This window comes from Candoia aspera, chromosome 5, assembly GCF_035149785.1.
Source record: "Candoia aspera isolate rCanAsp1 chromosome 5, rCanAsp1.hap2, whole genome shotgun sequence".
Taxonomy (NCBI): Eukaryota; Metazoa; Chordata; class Lepidosauria; order Squamata; family Boidae; genus Candoia; species Candoia aspera.
This window is the reverse complement of record NC_086157.1, coordinates 4,029,953-4,048,580: the sequence shown is the minus strand read 5'-3', so window position 1 is coordinate 4,048,580 and position 18,628 is coordinate 4,029,953. Positions and strand designations below refer to the sequence as shown.

Genomic DNA, 18,628 nt, shown 5'->3' with positions numbered 1-18,628 from the left:
GGTTTAATGTTTGCAGTTTTAGTTGTTTTGTTTCAGTAAAGATGTCAAGTATAGCAGCCCCAGCACAGGATCAATGGCAACAATAACACAATTTCCTAATTGGATATACTTCCTAAGAATTGCAGTTCATCTCTCCCTCAATGTCTCTTTCTCTCTCTCTCTCTCATTCTCTCTCTCTCACTCACTCACACACACACACTTTTCCTCTTTCATTCCTCCAATATACTTCTCTACTGTTTACAGCAGCAGTCCAGGGTAAAAATAAAAAATATCTTTTTAAAAAAACCTAATTAACAGCCCCACCCCTTATCCCCAATAAATTGAAAAAGAAAAAAAAAATCAGGTTATTTGCTGACTGGAGAGAATCTCTGTAAGAGTTTGGTTATGTCTATGTAACAAAACCACACAACTAGTAGAAATGCTGTTGTATTGTAGTTCAGTGGAGCTATCCCACAGTTATGCATATCTCAGCTATGTGACGCATAGTTCTAGAGGTCTACCCAGTACATAAAGCTCTGACACACACACACACAGTATTAGCAAGTCTAACTAGGCTAAAGTCCCTGTTCCAAAGAAACCGTTCCTTATAGCTGGTTTTCCTTTGGACTCTCCATGGCTCCTGTTGCATGTTTATAGGACTTTAAGTTAGCCAAAGGAATGTCTGTCATGTGATTGCCAGGGTTGAAATGCCCTTCCCCGGAGCCAAATTGCTTCCGGTCACTGAACTGGTTTCTGTTGCTATCTTCTTTCCAGGTCCTCGTCAACGTATGTCCATTCACCAGTTTGTCTTTCTTAACCCATTCCTTCTGAGGTGCAAAGGTGGAGAGTGGAGATTTGGGCTGCTGGTATGAACCCAAGGTGGGAGGCATCCAACAGTTGTCTGAATGACCCAGGACAAGACATTCTTGGGTACACATTTCTGTAGCTTCTGCCAGTCCCCGAGGGCCAAGAGGGCCATCTGCAAGGAGGTGTGGGTGAGGCAGTGGGGAGAAGGAAATAGGGGTAGAGAAAAAGAGGGAAGTTAGATTTTTAAACACTATCACATATATACACACAGAGAATCACAAGCATAGCAATTATTATTATTATTATTATTATTATTATTATTATTATTATTATTATTATTATTATTCAGTTAAATGGTTCACATGAACACTTTTAAAAAACAAAACAAAGAATGGGTGTATAAAACAGGAAGAATCTTCACTGTTTCCTGTAGTATAAAGCCAAGACTTATCTCAAGCACACATTACACAGAAAACCTTGCTTGATTCTGGATGAATGCTAAGAAAACAATTCCTAATGCTAAAAGCAGTGCACTAATGGAGCCAATTACCAAGGGAGATCATGAACTCCTTTGCTGATTATATTCAAACAGACCCATCTTCCAGAGATGCATTCATGTTTACTCTGCACAGGGGGAGGGGGGAGGTTGGATTTGATGGCCCAAATAGCTGCTTCCCACTAGGAATGCTACATCTGCAGTGTGGTGCAGAACACCAACCTTTCCATAAAGTTGCTTTGCTTATGATGTGCAAAGTAGAGCAATGGTTCTCCCAGAATGTTTATTTTTTCCTTCCAAATGGGCTGATTCAGCTATTTACAAAAGTATATAACCCTGAAGAGGAAACAGTCCATACTGCAGAACAGTTGAACTGGAATGCTTGGGCAGGCTCAGTCAGGAGGTGGAAGGGAACATTCTTGGTGAAAAAGGAGAATGCTCTGGAATGTGATTGCATCATTTTAATATATTACCTGCTATAGAAAGTATCAGAAGAAACGTGAAAGTATGAAGAGTTAATCTGAGAATGATTGCATTGGTCACTGCAGGGAGGGAGGGAGGGAAGGGAAGTTAATTATCAATGTTTTACAGTTTCTCAAAATCAAAATCACAGCCACTTCAATGGGAATATAGTGCAAAACTCTTTTTATGTTTTCTGAAACTCAAGTGGAAATACTAGCCTGCCCCAGAATTCTTATAATGAGTTCTGACCTGTTTCCACAGGCACAAACTTCATGCTCTTTCTTTGCATATTTCTCAATGGAGTGAAACTTCAGATGAGTTATTGATTTAACCAGTGAAGATATGATGGGGAAACAGGCCTGCGAGATGTATTCATCTCAAGCAACCTAGCCTTCCATTTTCCACCACTACCAACAATTTCTCATGAGATTCTGGATATATGACTGTTTTAAATGGAAATGATTACCAACAGCCAAATAATAATATAATAATATAATAATAATAATAATAATAATAAGTCTCAACTTTCCTATTTTCTCTGAAGAAATTTGCTTTCTTTATCTTAATTGTAGATAAGTCGATTGCTCTCTGCTTAAAACCAAGTGACAGGAAGTTGATCAGAAGGAAATAACTGATTTATTGGAAGCCCAAAATTAACAAATCACCAGGAGGGCTGTAGTTAAAAGAGACAATGCAAATAAGAGAAAAATGAGCAACATCAAGATAGCACTTGCAAACTGTGTAGCCCACCCAATTAAACGTTCACACACCCCACCCAATTTTTCATCTTTAAAACATAGGAGTCACTGTATGGGGGTAAATAAGATAATGGTTATGGTTGCATTTGTGAATGCTTTCCCTTCCTTTCATTTTAAAAGGTCTTTCTAAAGTAAGTTTTGTAGACCACTTGCCCCAAAATAAATAATTATTTTTTTACTGTATGTATGTATCACTTTATTTACATCTTATGCCACAATAACAATTCTCAGCAGAATCATGGTGATGTTCTTCATCAGAAATCTCTGAATATTAGGGTGCTGAGTGATGAGTGGATCATCTCCAGACCAATGAGATGCCATTTTTAGAAATCCATCGTCCCAATTCCTATCTGCATTTTCCTTTGGGGGTTTCTTAAGCAAGACCACAGTTTGACATAGTGCAACATGAACCTACAGTTAATAAATCATTTATTTTTTTTTCCAAACCAGACAACTGGCAGTATATTCAATGAAGTGGGGCTGAGGCTCAGGTTTGGTTAGCTGGTGGTGAAGGTGGGAAAGCTCTGGTAGGACACATGGCAGCCTTCTGCCGACCACATTGGAGAATTACTTAATAGATGGTGCAAAGCCTCATGGCAGCCTTCTGCCGACCACATTGGAGAATTACTTAATAGATGGTGCAAAGCCTCATATATATATATATATATATATAAATAAAAAAAATATATATAAATTATGTATAGCCATTTGATGTTCAAAGTTGAGACCAGGCACATTTTGAGGGTCCTTCTTGCCCAAGGCATTAATCAAATGCTAGTGGTGGCAAAACATTTTCAGAACATTTAGCAAACTTTTAGCAGCAACCTGACAGGGGTAGAGACAATCTTACTTAGTAATTTGTCATCACATTTGTCCTAAAGCAAATAAAAGGTGAAACCTACATGAATTTCCTGAAAATTGAGGTAAACTTGGATGGACAGGCAAACATTTTAAAAGGAGTTTTTGCTTTCTGCTCTGCCTGGGTGCCCTGTTAGCACTTCCAAAATAATTATTGTCCCTCCTGCTTTCTGATGCTTGTCATGTAAACAAAGCAAAGCAAAGCAAAGCAAAAAAAAAAAAAAAAAAGCTAATGAGTTTAGGCATCCCAAGGGTCTGTACATTTTATTCCATGCTCAATAAGCATGTATACAGTCATTCAACCTCTCCTTGGAGAGTTAAACATGGGAGTCAGGACTGCCATATCTGTGCTGCAAAAATTCAAATAATCAGTAGATGGGAGCCAAGGGTTAAAGTCTTCTCTCTTTGTTATCAACCAGAAATAACCTCACAGAAGCTAGTTTTGCATAAAGATTACCTTGGAAAGTAAAGTAGTACATAGCTGAAGTTCCATACACATACCTGGAAGCTTGCATATTATCCATACTTGTATATTACCTACTTCAGTGTTTCTCAACCTTGACAAGTTTAAGATGGGTGGACTTCAACTCCCAGAATTCATGCTGGCTGGAGTATTCTGGGAGTTGAAGTCTGCCCATCTTAAACTTGCCAAGGTTGAAAAACACTGATCTACTCCAACATTAAGCTGCAGTTCATGTTTAAATCCCCAGCGTTCCACATAAATAAGTCACTCTTCTCATGTGAGGCCACTGAAGTGACATACTCTCTTCCATCTACTGTAGGGGTAAAGAACTATTGCTATTGGGTTGTAGCTCCCAACACAGCTAACAATTGTTCTTAGGGACTGATGAGTGATAGTATTCAAAAACATGTACAAGAGAATCCTTTAGGTCTTGTTAAGTCCTATGATGACCAACACTGGGAGATCAGATTCCAATACTGTCCATTGTTGCTGTTAAAGGTGGGTTCTTAAGTCATCTTTCTTTACAGTGAAAATGCTAATTTCTCCTTAGCACCTTCATTACAAATAAAGCAAAGTCTTGTTTTAGAGTAGAAGCTGGGAGCATGTTTTTATAGTTCACACTCTTAGCCACCGAGACCTAAAAATACAGTCCTATGCATCTGTCTCTTCAAAAGAATACCCCAAAGACTTCAGCTGGAGTTACTTTCAGAGAAGCAAGTACAGTATTCCACCTTGAAAGTCATAGATTTTAAAGAAGTTTATATTAAAGAAGCAGTTTATTGGACATTGTTATGCCTCTGGAGTTTTTAATGTTGTCATTTTCCCTCCCTTCTCATTTATTTGATTCTGCTATCCTAACCCCTGGGAACACATGAGGCATGGATTAACATCAGTGAAATAAAATGCCATGAAAGTATGCAAGCAGCTGGGGCCAGAAGTTTCCTCATTTTCCAGAGAGCACTATAATTTCAAGCTTTATATTTATGAGCTTTTGTGGCAGAAAAACAACAACAACAAAAAGATTCTTTGCTTTACAAATCCACCCTCCCAGTTACAATCAAAGTGCTGCAGGTATTTCATGAAAAGATGGGTGGAAAAATGTCTGGTCAAAAGGACTACCTCCAGCATAATGTTAACATTTCCAAAGGTTAATCTATAGGTTAAATGCTGATTGTTTTCTTTTTTGCTGACAGCAGCTATTTGCTTTTAATTGGGTTTTCTCATTTTCTTCCCCACACAGTAATACAACCCTATCTTGCTGACCCAAAACAGAATGGTTAGCCAAGGATTAAATCTTACCTACCCAGAAACACGCACACAAACACACACACATACAGAGAGTGACAGAGAGAGTCCCCATGGATGGACATATTTCATGAAATAGTTGGCACCAACGTTGTGCTCCCAGTGTGCATTGAAATAAATGTGATCCTTCAGCATCCAGATGCTGTCTAGCTTTTATGAGGTCCTCCAGAAACAGAAGAAGTGAAGCTCAGGTTCATATAACTGCTGACATCTCTTTCAGCATGAGCTTTAAATGAAACATAAGCCGTTATAGTCCGGATGAAAATCTGCTCACGGCCCTTTAAACCATGTCAAATTAGTCTCAGAGAGATTTATTTCTCATTGAGGTTGCTGTCCTCCCTCGCAGCCACTGAGATCTAAGACGCTTCATTCTGAGGCAGCCTAACACACACTTTCCTGGCTGACCAGTTTATAAGTTTACAGGGTTAGCTTTGAAACTATTTCACATCTCCTGTTCAAATATTTATTACTGGGGGACGAAAATGCATGATCTGGGCAAACTGTCAGAGATCTGACTACAGCAGATTACTTTAAATCGACCTGTTATTTTGTTCTACTGCTTGAGGTTCTAAAGCTATGATTTGGGGGCACATCTCATACAACAACAATAGCAATAATAGCAATAACAACAACTTATTTGTTATTAAATATATCGCTAACAGTACATTAGGGTTAGCCCCAACTACTGGAGTAATTGTGTATAATTTGGCAAAGCACCCAGTTCCTCTTGAGGAAAAACTAACAGCAATTTTTGATTGTAGGTAACAAGCAATTGCTGATTCTGTCAGATTTACTTTTTTTTCCTCACCTTTTCCTACAAAGGTCCTGAAAGTCCCATTTGGGGGTGCACTGTCCTTGCTCACACAAAATTGGGTGCCACATAACTCTCAGGAGGGCCCATTCTTCTATCCAAGCGTCCCAGTTATTTTGTATTATACAGTAATCACTCGCACATAAATGCAGACAAATGCTCATCAATCCATGTTATTCCCCTGTCTACAGGCCATCTGCCACCAGCCGTCATATGGAACAGGCCTGATTATTTGATACTTCTCGTTTGGATTGAGAAGTTTGAGTGTTTGTTTGTTTGTTTAAGCAGAGGTGAATTGAGTTTGTAATTTGATGAGAAAGTGCCAGGAAATCCCAGGATTGTAAGCTAGATAGAGAAGTTGAAAGAACACCTCAGAGGAAGGCACTTCACGCTGCACGCACAGGTCCATGAAGTCACCAGGACTCAAAGGAGATAAAGAAAAAGGCTAGAAAAGGGATGAGAAATAGAAAGCAAAATATGGTCCTGCATCATAATTTCACCAGTGGTTCTAAAGTCTATATAGCAGGCTAAAACATGCAGCCCAGAAACTTGAACCTCATCAGGTAACAACATCCCTTACACTCAGGTAGAGAATTTCATTTTAGCATCATTCCCTGGTTAATCAGGGTGTAGTGGTTAAGACACCAGGGTAGAAACCAGGAGACCATGAGTTCTGGTCCTGCCTTAGGCCAGTCCCTCTCTCTCAGGAAGGAGGAAGAAGAGGAGGAGGAGGAGGAGGAGGAGGAGGAGGAGATGGCAAATCACCTCTGAAAGTGTTGCCAAGAAAACTGCAGGAATTTCTCCAGGCAGTCTCCAGGAGTCAAGAATGACTCAAAGGCACAGGCATACCAAAAAAAAAAAAAAAAAGTGATATGCTTGGATAGTTTGTAATTTATTTTTTATTTCTTCTTTCTTGTTTTCTTTTTCTATGATTAGTCTCTTATTGTTTATGGTTGTTCATTTTTTTTTTTTGAACTTTGTTTATTTCTTCTTTTCCTTTTTTAAATTTTGGATATTTTTTTTGTAAAACTTGTTATGAAATAAAATGAAGAAAAAATAAAAGAAAAATGTAGCTGCTATTTTTCTTGTTGCTGTTAATATTTTCTAAATAGAATGAACATGTGCACCTACCCGGGAATTAGGTACATGAAGTAAGAATAATACTTAATGCCATGCAAATAGAAATACCATAAAGTATATGGTATAAAAGAGAAGCACGTAATCACTGACCATATAGTAAGTTTGGTTCCACTGCAGCTGTATTTACATTTATCTTCAGAGGGGGATGTGCATTGATTTTGTTAATTGATGTATTACATACATACATACATACATACATATGTTTATTTACTGGGACCATGAAGTGTATGAGGATTTGTTATATCAAAAAAAGTTATTTTCAATGGAATCCAATGGCACGTAAGTTGTGCATCTTGTTTGAACTGTGCACCAAACCATCTTTACTACTTTACACACATTTCACCCCCACATAAAGCTTTTGGGGGAAAAAAAAATCTTTAATTTCATTACCACATCCCTTTGCTTTTCCTTTCTCCACCAAAGCATTCCTAGGATCTCTGATCCTCTCTCCCTCTTCCTTAAAATATTTGCTCTCCACATAATGCCAAATAAACCTGGTTCTCTGTCTCAGCTGTTTGGATATCTAATGGCACCAATGCTGATGAAGTGGTACAAAACATCTGTCTTACCACTAAAACATTCTGAAGGCATGTATGGAAGCATGGAAGCAGGAAAATGCCTCTGCAAATGTTTGTTTAAAAGATGCCTTTTCTCTGGCTTTGTCCTCTTAATAGCTGTCAGGCTGTCACAAGTCTGGGTTGTCTCAAAGCAGGCAGGTGGAATACAGAATTATAATCTATACCAGTCAAGTGCTGGTCATGTGCTACTGGTGGAAAGGCACAGTCATCTTTTATCTCATTTTATTATCCCCAGAAGCAACATTCTTCTGCCATTGATTAACTCACTGCTGCAATTAGTGTGGTGCTTCTGGCTGATCCCCTTTCAACCTGCTGCTTCAAATGCCCTATTACTCAAAGGTTGGAGAATTACTTTGGGACTGGAGCAGAGTCAGAAGTTCAGCATTGACAATGATCCTACTTCAAGACTGAGGCTATAGAACTAGGATGCAATGCTCTGGGCACCCACTAGAGGGAAGGAAAGGGTGTGTCACATTTTTGGTGTCCTCAAAGTTATTGCAGACTAGAAAGGGTAGCTCTGTCCAAGATTGTTGTGGAAAAGGAGGCATGGAATGGAAAGAGAAATTTCACTTCCTTACAACTGAACCTGAGATCTAGTTTAGTGTTGTTGTTTTTTCCTTAGCACTTCAGCTAAGAGCTTTGCCATTATTATCTGCTAGAAGCCTGTTTAATACCGTGCAGAATCACACACACCAAGTCTCTCTCTCTCCCTCTCTCTCTCACACACACACACACACAAACACACACACTACAGTGTCTAGGGACCTTTGAGTACAGAGAATATGTTCCCAAATCCCAGTTTGGGCTTCATGTATGGGTTTAGACAATGGACATAAGCAACAATAACTCCACAGCTCAAAAGGCCAATTAGTAATAGCAATGGGGCCAAGTTTGCAATGTAGCACAGAAAGTGTGAAAAAAAAAGAAAGAAGTAGAAGAGGACACAGTGTAGACTGTTAGACAATATAGAATTACACTCTTAATTAATTAGAGTGTAAATGCTGCTCATTTTTGCATGCCTTAATACCCACCCACACATACACACACACACACACACAAACCCATATAAGAAGCAGCATAAAAATATCTGAACAAAATTTTAAAAAAAAAAAGTATTTTAAAGGCCCATCCCAAGCTATGGAAACTGCTATGTTAACAATTACCTCACTAAAGTATCCTTTTAAACCTTGATGTATTTTTTCTGCCCCTTTTAAACAAGAGACAAAGTTGCTTGTTAAGCAGTTACACGTTCATTTCAGGGAATTGTCATGATTATATACCTAGTGCACACACAAAAACACACACACACACTTTCATAAAATCTTGGCCCATCACTCAGTTGTCATTCCCATTTAAAAAAAAAAAAAAATCCTCAAGTGCCATTTAGTTACTTGTTTTGATAAATGTTTTCTGTGGGAACTAAGAAGTTTCACTGTGGTCTTTATAATTAATTCTCGTTTAGCTTTATTGTTCCTTTTTCCCAGGACATATAACATGGTGTAACACAAGTAATTGATTCCTTTTTTGTTGTTGTTAGCTGCCAAATTTACTCTAGCCAAACTCTTGAAAGCTATAGTATATCTTTCCCCAGATCAGAGGTATTTCAAAGGCTAAGAAACAGCATTGGCAATTAAATATCCAAAAAGAATCTTGAAGAATCATTTGATTAAAGAATGCTTTATACATATTTGGTCCCTCTTTTCTTGGTTATATTAATGAACAAATCACAACAGAGTTACTTCTATCTGTACAAATATCTTATTCCCTTCCTTTTAGCCTGACATACATATCTAGATGTCACTATCAAACACTTTTCATGCAGATTGATCCTATAGAAAGGTTATCTTAAAGACAATGGTTGAAACGGACGAAAGGCCCACGACTTCTGGAAAGCCCAACCCCTAGAAAACTCCTCTCCAAAAACTTCAATAAAGGTTCCCCAACAGTGGTTTGTTAAAACTTTCAATGAAGGAGTAACAGTTCACCAAAAGTGCTTTTGGGGGCTATGAGTACATTTTGAATATATAATTTGGGGGATACTGGATTTGCCTCCATTTCTCATTTCCCTTCAAAAAGCAAGGAACCACTGAAGCTGCAGCGAACAAGGCTTCCAGCATCTTCATGCTGTTCCTGCTGGGACTTCTTTGCCCAGGAAAGATTAGAGATGGGAGGTGATCCTTTGGGGAGATGTCCTGAAATGGCTTCTCAAAAGCAGGAGGAAGATGAATCTTAGGGAGATGTAACCTCAAGGTGCTTGAAGCCTTTTGAAGCAGAAGTCCCAGTTCACCCAACTTTGCCTATTCTTCCTCTGAAAAAGCAGAACTCATATGGAAGGGTGGGAGGAAGGTTGTTGAATTAGGGATCTATCAGAGTTTTATGTTCATTGTTTGATTTAAATTTTACCCAAATTACCACTTTCTTCATATTCGGAACTGAAAGAACATTGGAGTATTAAAAAAAAAAAATATGGAATGGAGCAGAAAGAAAACTGAGAGATTCCTCCATCAAGTCAAAGAGCTTTAAATGCTCATTAAAGTCTGAATTTGAATCCCTGCATATTCAGCCATGCGTATGGCCATGAAGCAGGCCAGTCACCTCTTTTATACCCATGCGGGGGAGATCCGTACTTTTTTGAATTTGGCCAATTTGCCCAAGTTTTGTTTTGTTTTGCTTTGTTTTGAAGCCTTAGCAAAATCTGCAAATGAAACCAAATCAAATTTGCCATTCCCTGTTGTAACTCATCTTCTCCCTCTTCCCCAATGGCAGGCCTTGCTGAAATATTTGTGACCTGACTTCACCTGGCATTTTTTCTGTACAAAGTCAAGTCTCTCCACTTTGATGCTCTGCCTCAGTTGGCCTCTTTACTTCACAAACAGGGCCTTCTGCACATGCACAGGAGCCCTGATTGGCAAGCAAACTGCAATGCTGCAGCTGCCCAGCTCTATTGATCAGATACGTTGCTTCGCATTGTCATTCCGAGAGATTCTTCACTCTGCCTTCCCCACAAAGTGAAAACCCCTTTCAACGTTCTGGGCAGTTGCCTTCACCGCATCAATTTTGGAATTAATTTTGGTTCATCGAAGTCTCCTGCATTAAGTGAACACTTCGTTAAAAATGCATGAGAGCCAAAGAAGAAAATATCCAGCTGCCCTTTTTCTGTATTTCAATTTTCAAGTAAAATACATTGCTATATAAAAAGAAACATGGTCTGGCTTTAATATCAATGTCACATTCCAGAGGCAGGCAGGCAAGCAGTCACCTTGAAAAAGTATCAGAGGAGAAACCAAGCTAGATTCTGTAAAGCCCTTTTTAGCAAATATGTTGGGATTACATTTCTACATGTCTCTCCCACAGATTTGATTCTTTGGTCACAGACGAAAAGACAACAGTTGATGATGGCAATGGTCCAAAAACAACAGCACATGGCTACCAAAGCAGCAGATTCTGTCCTCCAGAGAATATGGTTATTTAGACAGAATTTATAGCTCAAAAAGAACAGATATATGAACATCGTTATAAATCTGCACCTTCCATTTCTTAGCATGGATCTCATCTGTTTTTGTTTGTTTGTTTGTTTTTGTTTTAGCTGAAGAAGCAACTGCTGGGGAGAATATTAGCACAATGAATCCAGCTTTCTTCTTCTCCTGCCCCCTGCTCCAAAAATAGCGTTTTTGCTTCACTCCCCATCTTTTCCAAATATTGGGGGGAAAAATACATGGAGGGGATTGAAATAAACCTTCTACAGTTTGACACATTTGCCATTAAAAGCAGAGCACTCAACGTGTTGGACTACCATTCACTTTATCTGGACACTATTTATCGTTCATAGTCAAATGTTTCAGCTTACTGCTTGGGAGATAAAGCCAAGAAGAGTTTATTGAATTTGCAGTAGTCTTTCCCCCTGGTGTTAAATGCCACAGAAACTAGGTAAAAGAACAATAAGAGAACTATTTGGTTAATCATTTGATAGAGATGCTCTCGAGTTCCAGGACTCTTCTGGAAATAACACAGTTCCAGGTCTGGGAAAGGTTCTTTTTTATCTGAAGTTTCCTTTAGTTGAGGATTCAAACTATCAGTGTCTTTAGATGCTACACTTCCTAGAAACTCTGGAAAGATATATGTATGTATGTATGTATGTATGTATGTATGTATGTATGTTGCATCCATGTAGTAGCATATATTATATGTAGACAAGGACCAGAAGACAGTGGTGGTGATAGACGTAGCAGTGCCAAGTGACAGCAACTTCAGGAATAAGGAGTATGAGAAGCTGGAGAAGTACCAGGGCCTGAAAGAGGAACTAGAGAGGATGTGGAAAGTGAAGGCCAAAGTGGTCCCAGGGGTGGTAGGGGCACTTGGGGCTGCAACTCCCAAGCTGGGAGAGTGGCTCCAACAGATCTCAGGAGCAACATCAGAGCTCTCTGTCCAGAAGAGTGCAGTGCTAGGAACAGCTAAGATACTGCGCAGAACCCTCAAACTCCCAGGCCTCTGGGAGAGGACCCAAGGTTGAGGAAGACGCACACCACCCATAGGGGTGAGAAGGGAATTTTGTGTGTGTGTGTGTGCACATGCACATGTTTCAAAGAGAACATAAAAACTAACACAAACTAATACAGAATAAAAAGAACAAAGAAATAGAGAAAGAAGAAAGGAAAAAGGGCAGAAAAAAAGAATAAAAAGAAATAGGAGGAAGCTTCCGATTTCCTTTGCAGCAAATACAAGTATGATTACAAAGTTATCTCTTACTCTGTGATTACAAAAAAAAAGCTCACTTTTTTTCTATTATCCATTTTTCTTCCAATCATTGAAACCACATTGAAACTGGGGTTTCCAGTTAGTCATAAATGTAGATATTGTCTTTTATGCAATCAAAGTAGTCAATTTAGCCATCTCAGCAAGTTCTATCATCTTCACCAACCATTCCTCCACTTGTGTCCAAGTGTTGAATCTTTCCACTTTTGAGCATATAATAATCTTGCTGCAGATATCATATATAAAAACAATGTTCCATGACTTTTTTTCTAGTTGGCTGTCCATTAGTCCCAAACGAAAAGTCTCTGGTTTCAGTTGTAACTTTAACCTTTAAATTCTTCTGAATTAATATATGTAATTGTGTCCATTTTTTTTGTTTTGTTTGTTTTTTACACACATCCACCAAACATGATAAAATGTCCCTTCATGTTGTTCATATTTCCAGCAAAGATTCAAAGTACCTTTATACTTCTTGACAATTTCTCTGGTGACAAATACTAATGATGCATCATTTTATTTATTTATTTATTTGATTTCTATAGCCGCCTATCTCAGCAAGTGACTCTTTGTTTTCTTAAAAAGAGAATTTTATAAAAAATCTCTTTACGGTTAGAACATAATGTAAATTTCAGTCCTTTCAGCCACATACAGTATTTTCCCACTCTTCCATTTGTATATTTAACCAAATTTTTTAGCCCATGTCATCATACATTCTTTCACTTGTTCTTCTTCTGTCTAATATCTCAACAAAAAATTATACATTTTAGCATTAGTACATAATTCTGTTTCAAACTTTGTCTTACGTTGTTCAAAACCATGAAATCTTTTATCCACTTTAAATCTTTCTGATGACTGTAGATAAGAAAACCATTGACAAGATATCCTTCTATTGTCAAATCTCTTGATTTTATTTTGCAATCCCCTTGAGAAAATTATAGTACATCACAGCAAGTTAACCATTTATGTTTACTTATCATTTCTCATCTATAAAATGCTTCTTGCGCTGAATGCACCAAATGTATTTTCGGGCAGAACCTAAATTTATATTTATTCCATACTCTAAGAATGCCCTGCCTGACATAATGGTTTTTGAAATCTATATTAACCTTAGCTTTGTCATACCATAGATATCCATGCCACTCAAATCTCAGATCATGTCCTTCTAACTCCAATAGCCTTCTATTCCTTAACAACACTCACTCTTTGACCCACACTAAACACAGGCAGTGAAATATAATTTTAGATCTGGTAGACCCAATCCTCCTCTTTCCTTTGCACCTTATATTTGTGCATTGTACTATACCTCATATTTAACTTGTTTTTTTTTTCCCTGCCATTGTTATATAGCATACATCTTTAGATATATCCTTGTGCTATTGTTTAAATGGTACATCACTTGTCAAAACAAGTATTGTCTGAAACAAAAAGGACAGCTTCTCTACCCTGCTACTCAACAATGCTTTTAAAGGGAACTCTAACACACATTTTATTTCTGTATTGTCTGTTGAATATTTATCCAAATTTACTTGCACACTGGATGAGGAGACGAGTGTCCATCCTTCCATTATGCATCTTTCAAAAGGCAGTGTGGTCTAATGCTCAAAGGAGTGGACCATGGGCATCTGCAGGTAGGACAAATGATGCAACAGCCTCACAATTTTTCATGGAGCCCTTTTTGTACTTGTGTGGTGATATCATGGCACAGGTTGCATTATTGTGGTGAAATCTTGTCTTGCTGCAGATGACTTTGGGAGGACCATCCACAATGTCTACCCAGCTGCTTTTTTTAGGGCCCTAGAGTCTCCTGAAATGCAGTAGCAAACTTCAGAATTACAGCAGTATAATGTTTCACTTTTAAAGGTGGAATTAGCAAGAAAAATAGGGACATGAAGCTTCCATAGGCTGAACACATTTGTTTTGCTTTTAAATCGCCACCATCTGCAGAAAGTTGAGAATCTAGCTCTGTCCATCCTGGGACATCATCACACATCACCATTATGCCCTCTTCCATAGCAAGGATCAGGCACAGTACATTGTCCTGAGCTTCATAGAGAAAGGACTACTGTATATAATATAAGGATTAAGGATAAAGATAAAAATTGTGATACTGGTGATCTGTATAAATTCTTACAGTTTATTCCACAGCAGTGAAACATCTAACCAACAACAACAAAACCTGGTCAAAGATGAAAGGGACCAAACAAATGTCAGTAATAAAAATGGGTTATGATGCCATTCCTATGACACTTGCAGACTCAAAAAGCATTGTCTTTTTCTAGCCAGAATTGCATTTCAAGTGTTTTTTTTTGGGGTGGGGGTGGGGGGTGGGGGAGAGACACTAGATATTCTTATCATAGCTATTTTCTATGTCACAAGACTTTGAGGAAGCTAAGACCCAACCTTGCTAAATGGATCATATTACATCAATGTCAAGAAGCACTATCTCTCCGGGGTTCATCAGCCACTCTACTTCTGCAGAACACATGTGCATCTGAGCAGCTCTGGTTATGAAATCAACTCTAAGCCGAAGAGCACTACTCATACATTTAACAAGTTATTTGGCTGTACATTTGCGGTAATATCTACATCAGAACACCTATTGTTCCCTTTAAAAAAAGAAATCATTTCCTATTGCTACTCAGGTGGGCATGGATTTATTTCCTTCTTTTCAGTCCTAATTTGCAGATAACTGTGGTTATTTTGGCTGAATTCTCTCTTTTGCCAGCTGTGAAACATTCTTCAAGAAGTCAATGTTTATGGTCTAGTTTTCTTTCTTTCTTTGTTTCCTACCTTTCATATTTTCATCAGGTCAAAATGCTCCCCAAAGAGAAGCATGGTGGCTCCTAATCCCTTTTGGGATATTTAGCCTCCCTGCAAAGCAATCTGGTGTTCTTCCCTTGGCTGATACAAAGATGCTGCAAAAGGACTCACAGATTTTGGTGTGGCTTGCTTTCAAATCAATAGGCTTCAGATTATAGCCAAAGCCATGGTGTCACCTCATAAACTTTAGGCAGTTTCTCTTATAGTGTCAGAACAATATACTTGAAATGTAGAAATTGAGATAGATAGATAGATAGATAGATAGATAGATAGATAGATATAGATAGATAGATATAGATAGATATAGATAGATAGATAGATAGATAGATAGATAGATAGATAGATAGATAGATAGAGATAGATAGATAGATAGATAGATAGATAGATAGATAGATAGATAGATAGATAGATAGATAGATAACAAACTCCAGGGATGTGGCAAGCATTCAAGGTTTCTGTTTTGTTTTGTTTTTGTATTTCTGAGTCAACACATGTTTAGCTTATGATCTTATTTTACATGCACTTGATAAAGTGGGGATCTTTTCTCTAAGGCATCCAGGATCAACTTCTGAGGTCCAAGCCAACCTGCAAAAAGCAGCAAATAACTATCTCAAGGCTATTCAAGTGATAATTTATGTGGCTCCTGCATGCCCTGATCAGTAAGTATTTTGCTTACTTGCTATTCCTATTAAACCAAGCATGTATTCACTGGATCAAAATGTCAGTGTTTGTTCTCTACTTTGGGATGGCAATAATAATAATAATAATAATAATAATAATAATAATAATAATAATAATACATAGCAATCTGATTCCTTTCTTTTTCCATAAGAAAGGAAGATTAAGGCTGACAAAATTTAAGCTGCAAAAGTCAGTTCAGACACTAAATTGAATTAAGCAATTAGAATGTCCTATATCTTTTTGGTACCATGTAGATGTGTACCAATTCATATTGAAATTTTCAGTCTGGATATGGTAGCCCTAAAATGAGGTGGCAGGAATAAAGGCCAAAGATGTCTCTCCGTAACACACTTAACTGCTTGAAATGCAAGGTGGTGTTTTAAAAAGAGCAAGAAGAAAACCTATCTCTTCTTGACTGCCAAATGTAAATTATTTTCAGTGCTAAAGAATAAATAGTTCTGAAACAATTAGCAACAAAAAACACATAGTAAGTACTGAGTAGCTAGGGTGTCAATGAAAATTTGCATTTTGTCAAGACCCATGTTATTGAAACAACTCTAGATAATACCTAAGCCATTCAAAATGGTCTGCAAGATTACATCCATGCCATTGTATGCAACTAGACAACAGGTTAATCTTTCCCAAGTCAAGGCATGTCAAAGCCATCCTCTTCCATCTCCATGGAGCAGCACACAACAGAGTCAGTTATGCCTTGCTTCTGTGTCTCTAGCCAACCCCACTGGAGTCCTTGGACAAGTGTCAGCCTCTCCTGAGACAAAGATTGCCAGGGCAAAGGATATTAAGGTACCATGATCCAAGTATACCTAGGTGAACTCATGCAATGATTGCATTTGGTGGAGGTGGGGAGGACAATTGTACTCCAATTAAAGTACAACCAGCTGTAACTTGAGTAACTTTCCTTGCACTGGAATCTACATGGCTGTATTCTCTGTTCCCTCCCAGGCTAGCAATTCTAGCCCCAGAGAAGTTTAAGCGTGTTTCCTACAAACATCTCTTTTCTCCCACTTTTTTCATGACAGAAGCTTCCTGCTTAGAATCTCATCTCGCTGCACTGTGATTCTTTCCATTCCTATCTCTTCCTTCTTTTCCAGCTGGTGCTGCCCATTTTCTTGAATCTTGCTTCTGTTCTCCTCCTCTAACTCTGCTTCGGTCAAGGGCTGTTCAGATGTTTATAGGATCCTGCGCTGATGCCAACCTATGCTTTTTTTCCCATCAACAGTGATGGAAGTAGCCTTTGTCAGGGCAGCAGCTGAGTGGCACATTTAAGTAACATCAAAATCATCATAATCAGAAACCTCACTTTGCAGCCACCCTTTCCAGATAGCCAAAAAAGAAGTGTGTTAAGGCAAGCCCCTGTAGGACTTTATGCATCAAAGGTTGCATAATGGCTGCCAAATTTCAGATCACCATTAGATGGCAGCAAAGTGATACAGAAAAAAAAAAATCTAACCCTTTGCTGCCAACTAGAGTTCTTCCAAATTCTTGCAGTGCAGGTATGGCAGCCATAGCACATTATAGCACTGTTGATTTCAGTAGCCAAAAATCCATAGTAGGAATGGAAGAAGGTCTGCATATGTTCTTCAATGCGGAAAATGAGATATGTAACAGAGAAAGCAAAGCCTCAAGAAAAAGAAAGAAGGAAGTAGGTAAGGAAGCAAGAGACTTTCATCCAGCTCACATGCTGCCTTCAAAGCTTTGGGTGCTGCTCCCAGAGCACTTTCAAAAGTTACCATTGAATCCTAAGGTGATGGAAAGGGCAAAGTACAACCCTAACCATGGGGGAGTGATCGTATCAACCGTATTTAATCCAATTCAATTAAATGTAAATTGAAACAAAAATCAAATCAAATGTATATTTTGCTTTCCACTCTACCCATTTCTTTGTCTTATTTCCTCCTATTTTTGGAAGATGGTCCATGGCACATTATTTAAAGCTAACTCAGGTACTCAGACCCTTATCCTCACCCCCATCCCCACCCCCAAGAAGGAGAGAATCCAGTATATTGCTATTATAAGTGATGCTAAGGAAATTGGCCAATAGGCAGAACCTGGAAATCTCCAAGTTTTACTGTACATCCCCCACGAATTCACTAGGTTGCCTCAGGCAAACCATTATTTTTCAGCTTTAGCCATGATATCATCTGTCAGGTAGGAATAATAATGCTTTTCAACTTCACCCAAAGGAAAGGATTTAGAAAATGATAGCATGTTTTATAAACTCAGAAAGTGCTTCTCCTGCCTTATCGTTTTCTTTTCTTCCTCTTCCTCCTCTTTTCCTCAGTTTTGGTGGGAACCTCATTATACACTTCTCAAAAACAAAGCCCATGTGTAAGAAACATAACAGTTCCAATAGAAGAGAATATACTGTATGTTGGTCAGGGTTGAACTGTGGGGTCCTTGGTGGTCTCTGAGCTTGGTTGTTTGCTTGCAGATGTTTCATTATCTACTGATGATGTTACCTACTTGGGTAATGAAACATCTGCAAGAAAACAACCAAGCTCAGAGAGCACCAAGGACTTCACAAACATAACCGTAAATAGAGTTTTGTGGATAAAGGACTCCACTACTTTTAAAAAATCATTATTTAAAAACATAAATCCATATCATATTATCATCTCAGGATCTTCTACACAGTTAACAATGAATTTAATAGAAGAATGGAAGAATGCTAACAAAAGCATGATTAAGGTCCAAAAG

General features: G+C 38.3%; 1 protein-coding gene across 2 annotated transcripts in view; it reads right to left on the bottom strand.

Moving 5' to 3' along the window:
• Window positions 1–205: 205 nt before the first annotated feature.
• PCDH9 (protocadherin 9) overlaps window positions 206–18,628 on the bottom strand; it is a 721,360-nt gene continuing 702,937 nt past the window's right edge. For both annotated transcript variants that reach the window (XM_063304544.1, XM_063304545.1), the window contains exon 4: window positions 206–958. In XM_063304544.1, the coding sequence (XP_063160614.1) occupies window positions 585–958 (374 nt within the window). In that variant the 3' untranslated portion in view covers window positions 206–584. The remainder of the gene's footprint in view (window positions 959–18,628) is intronic.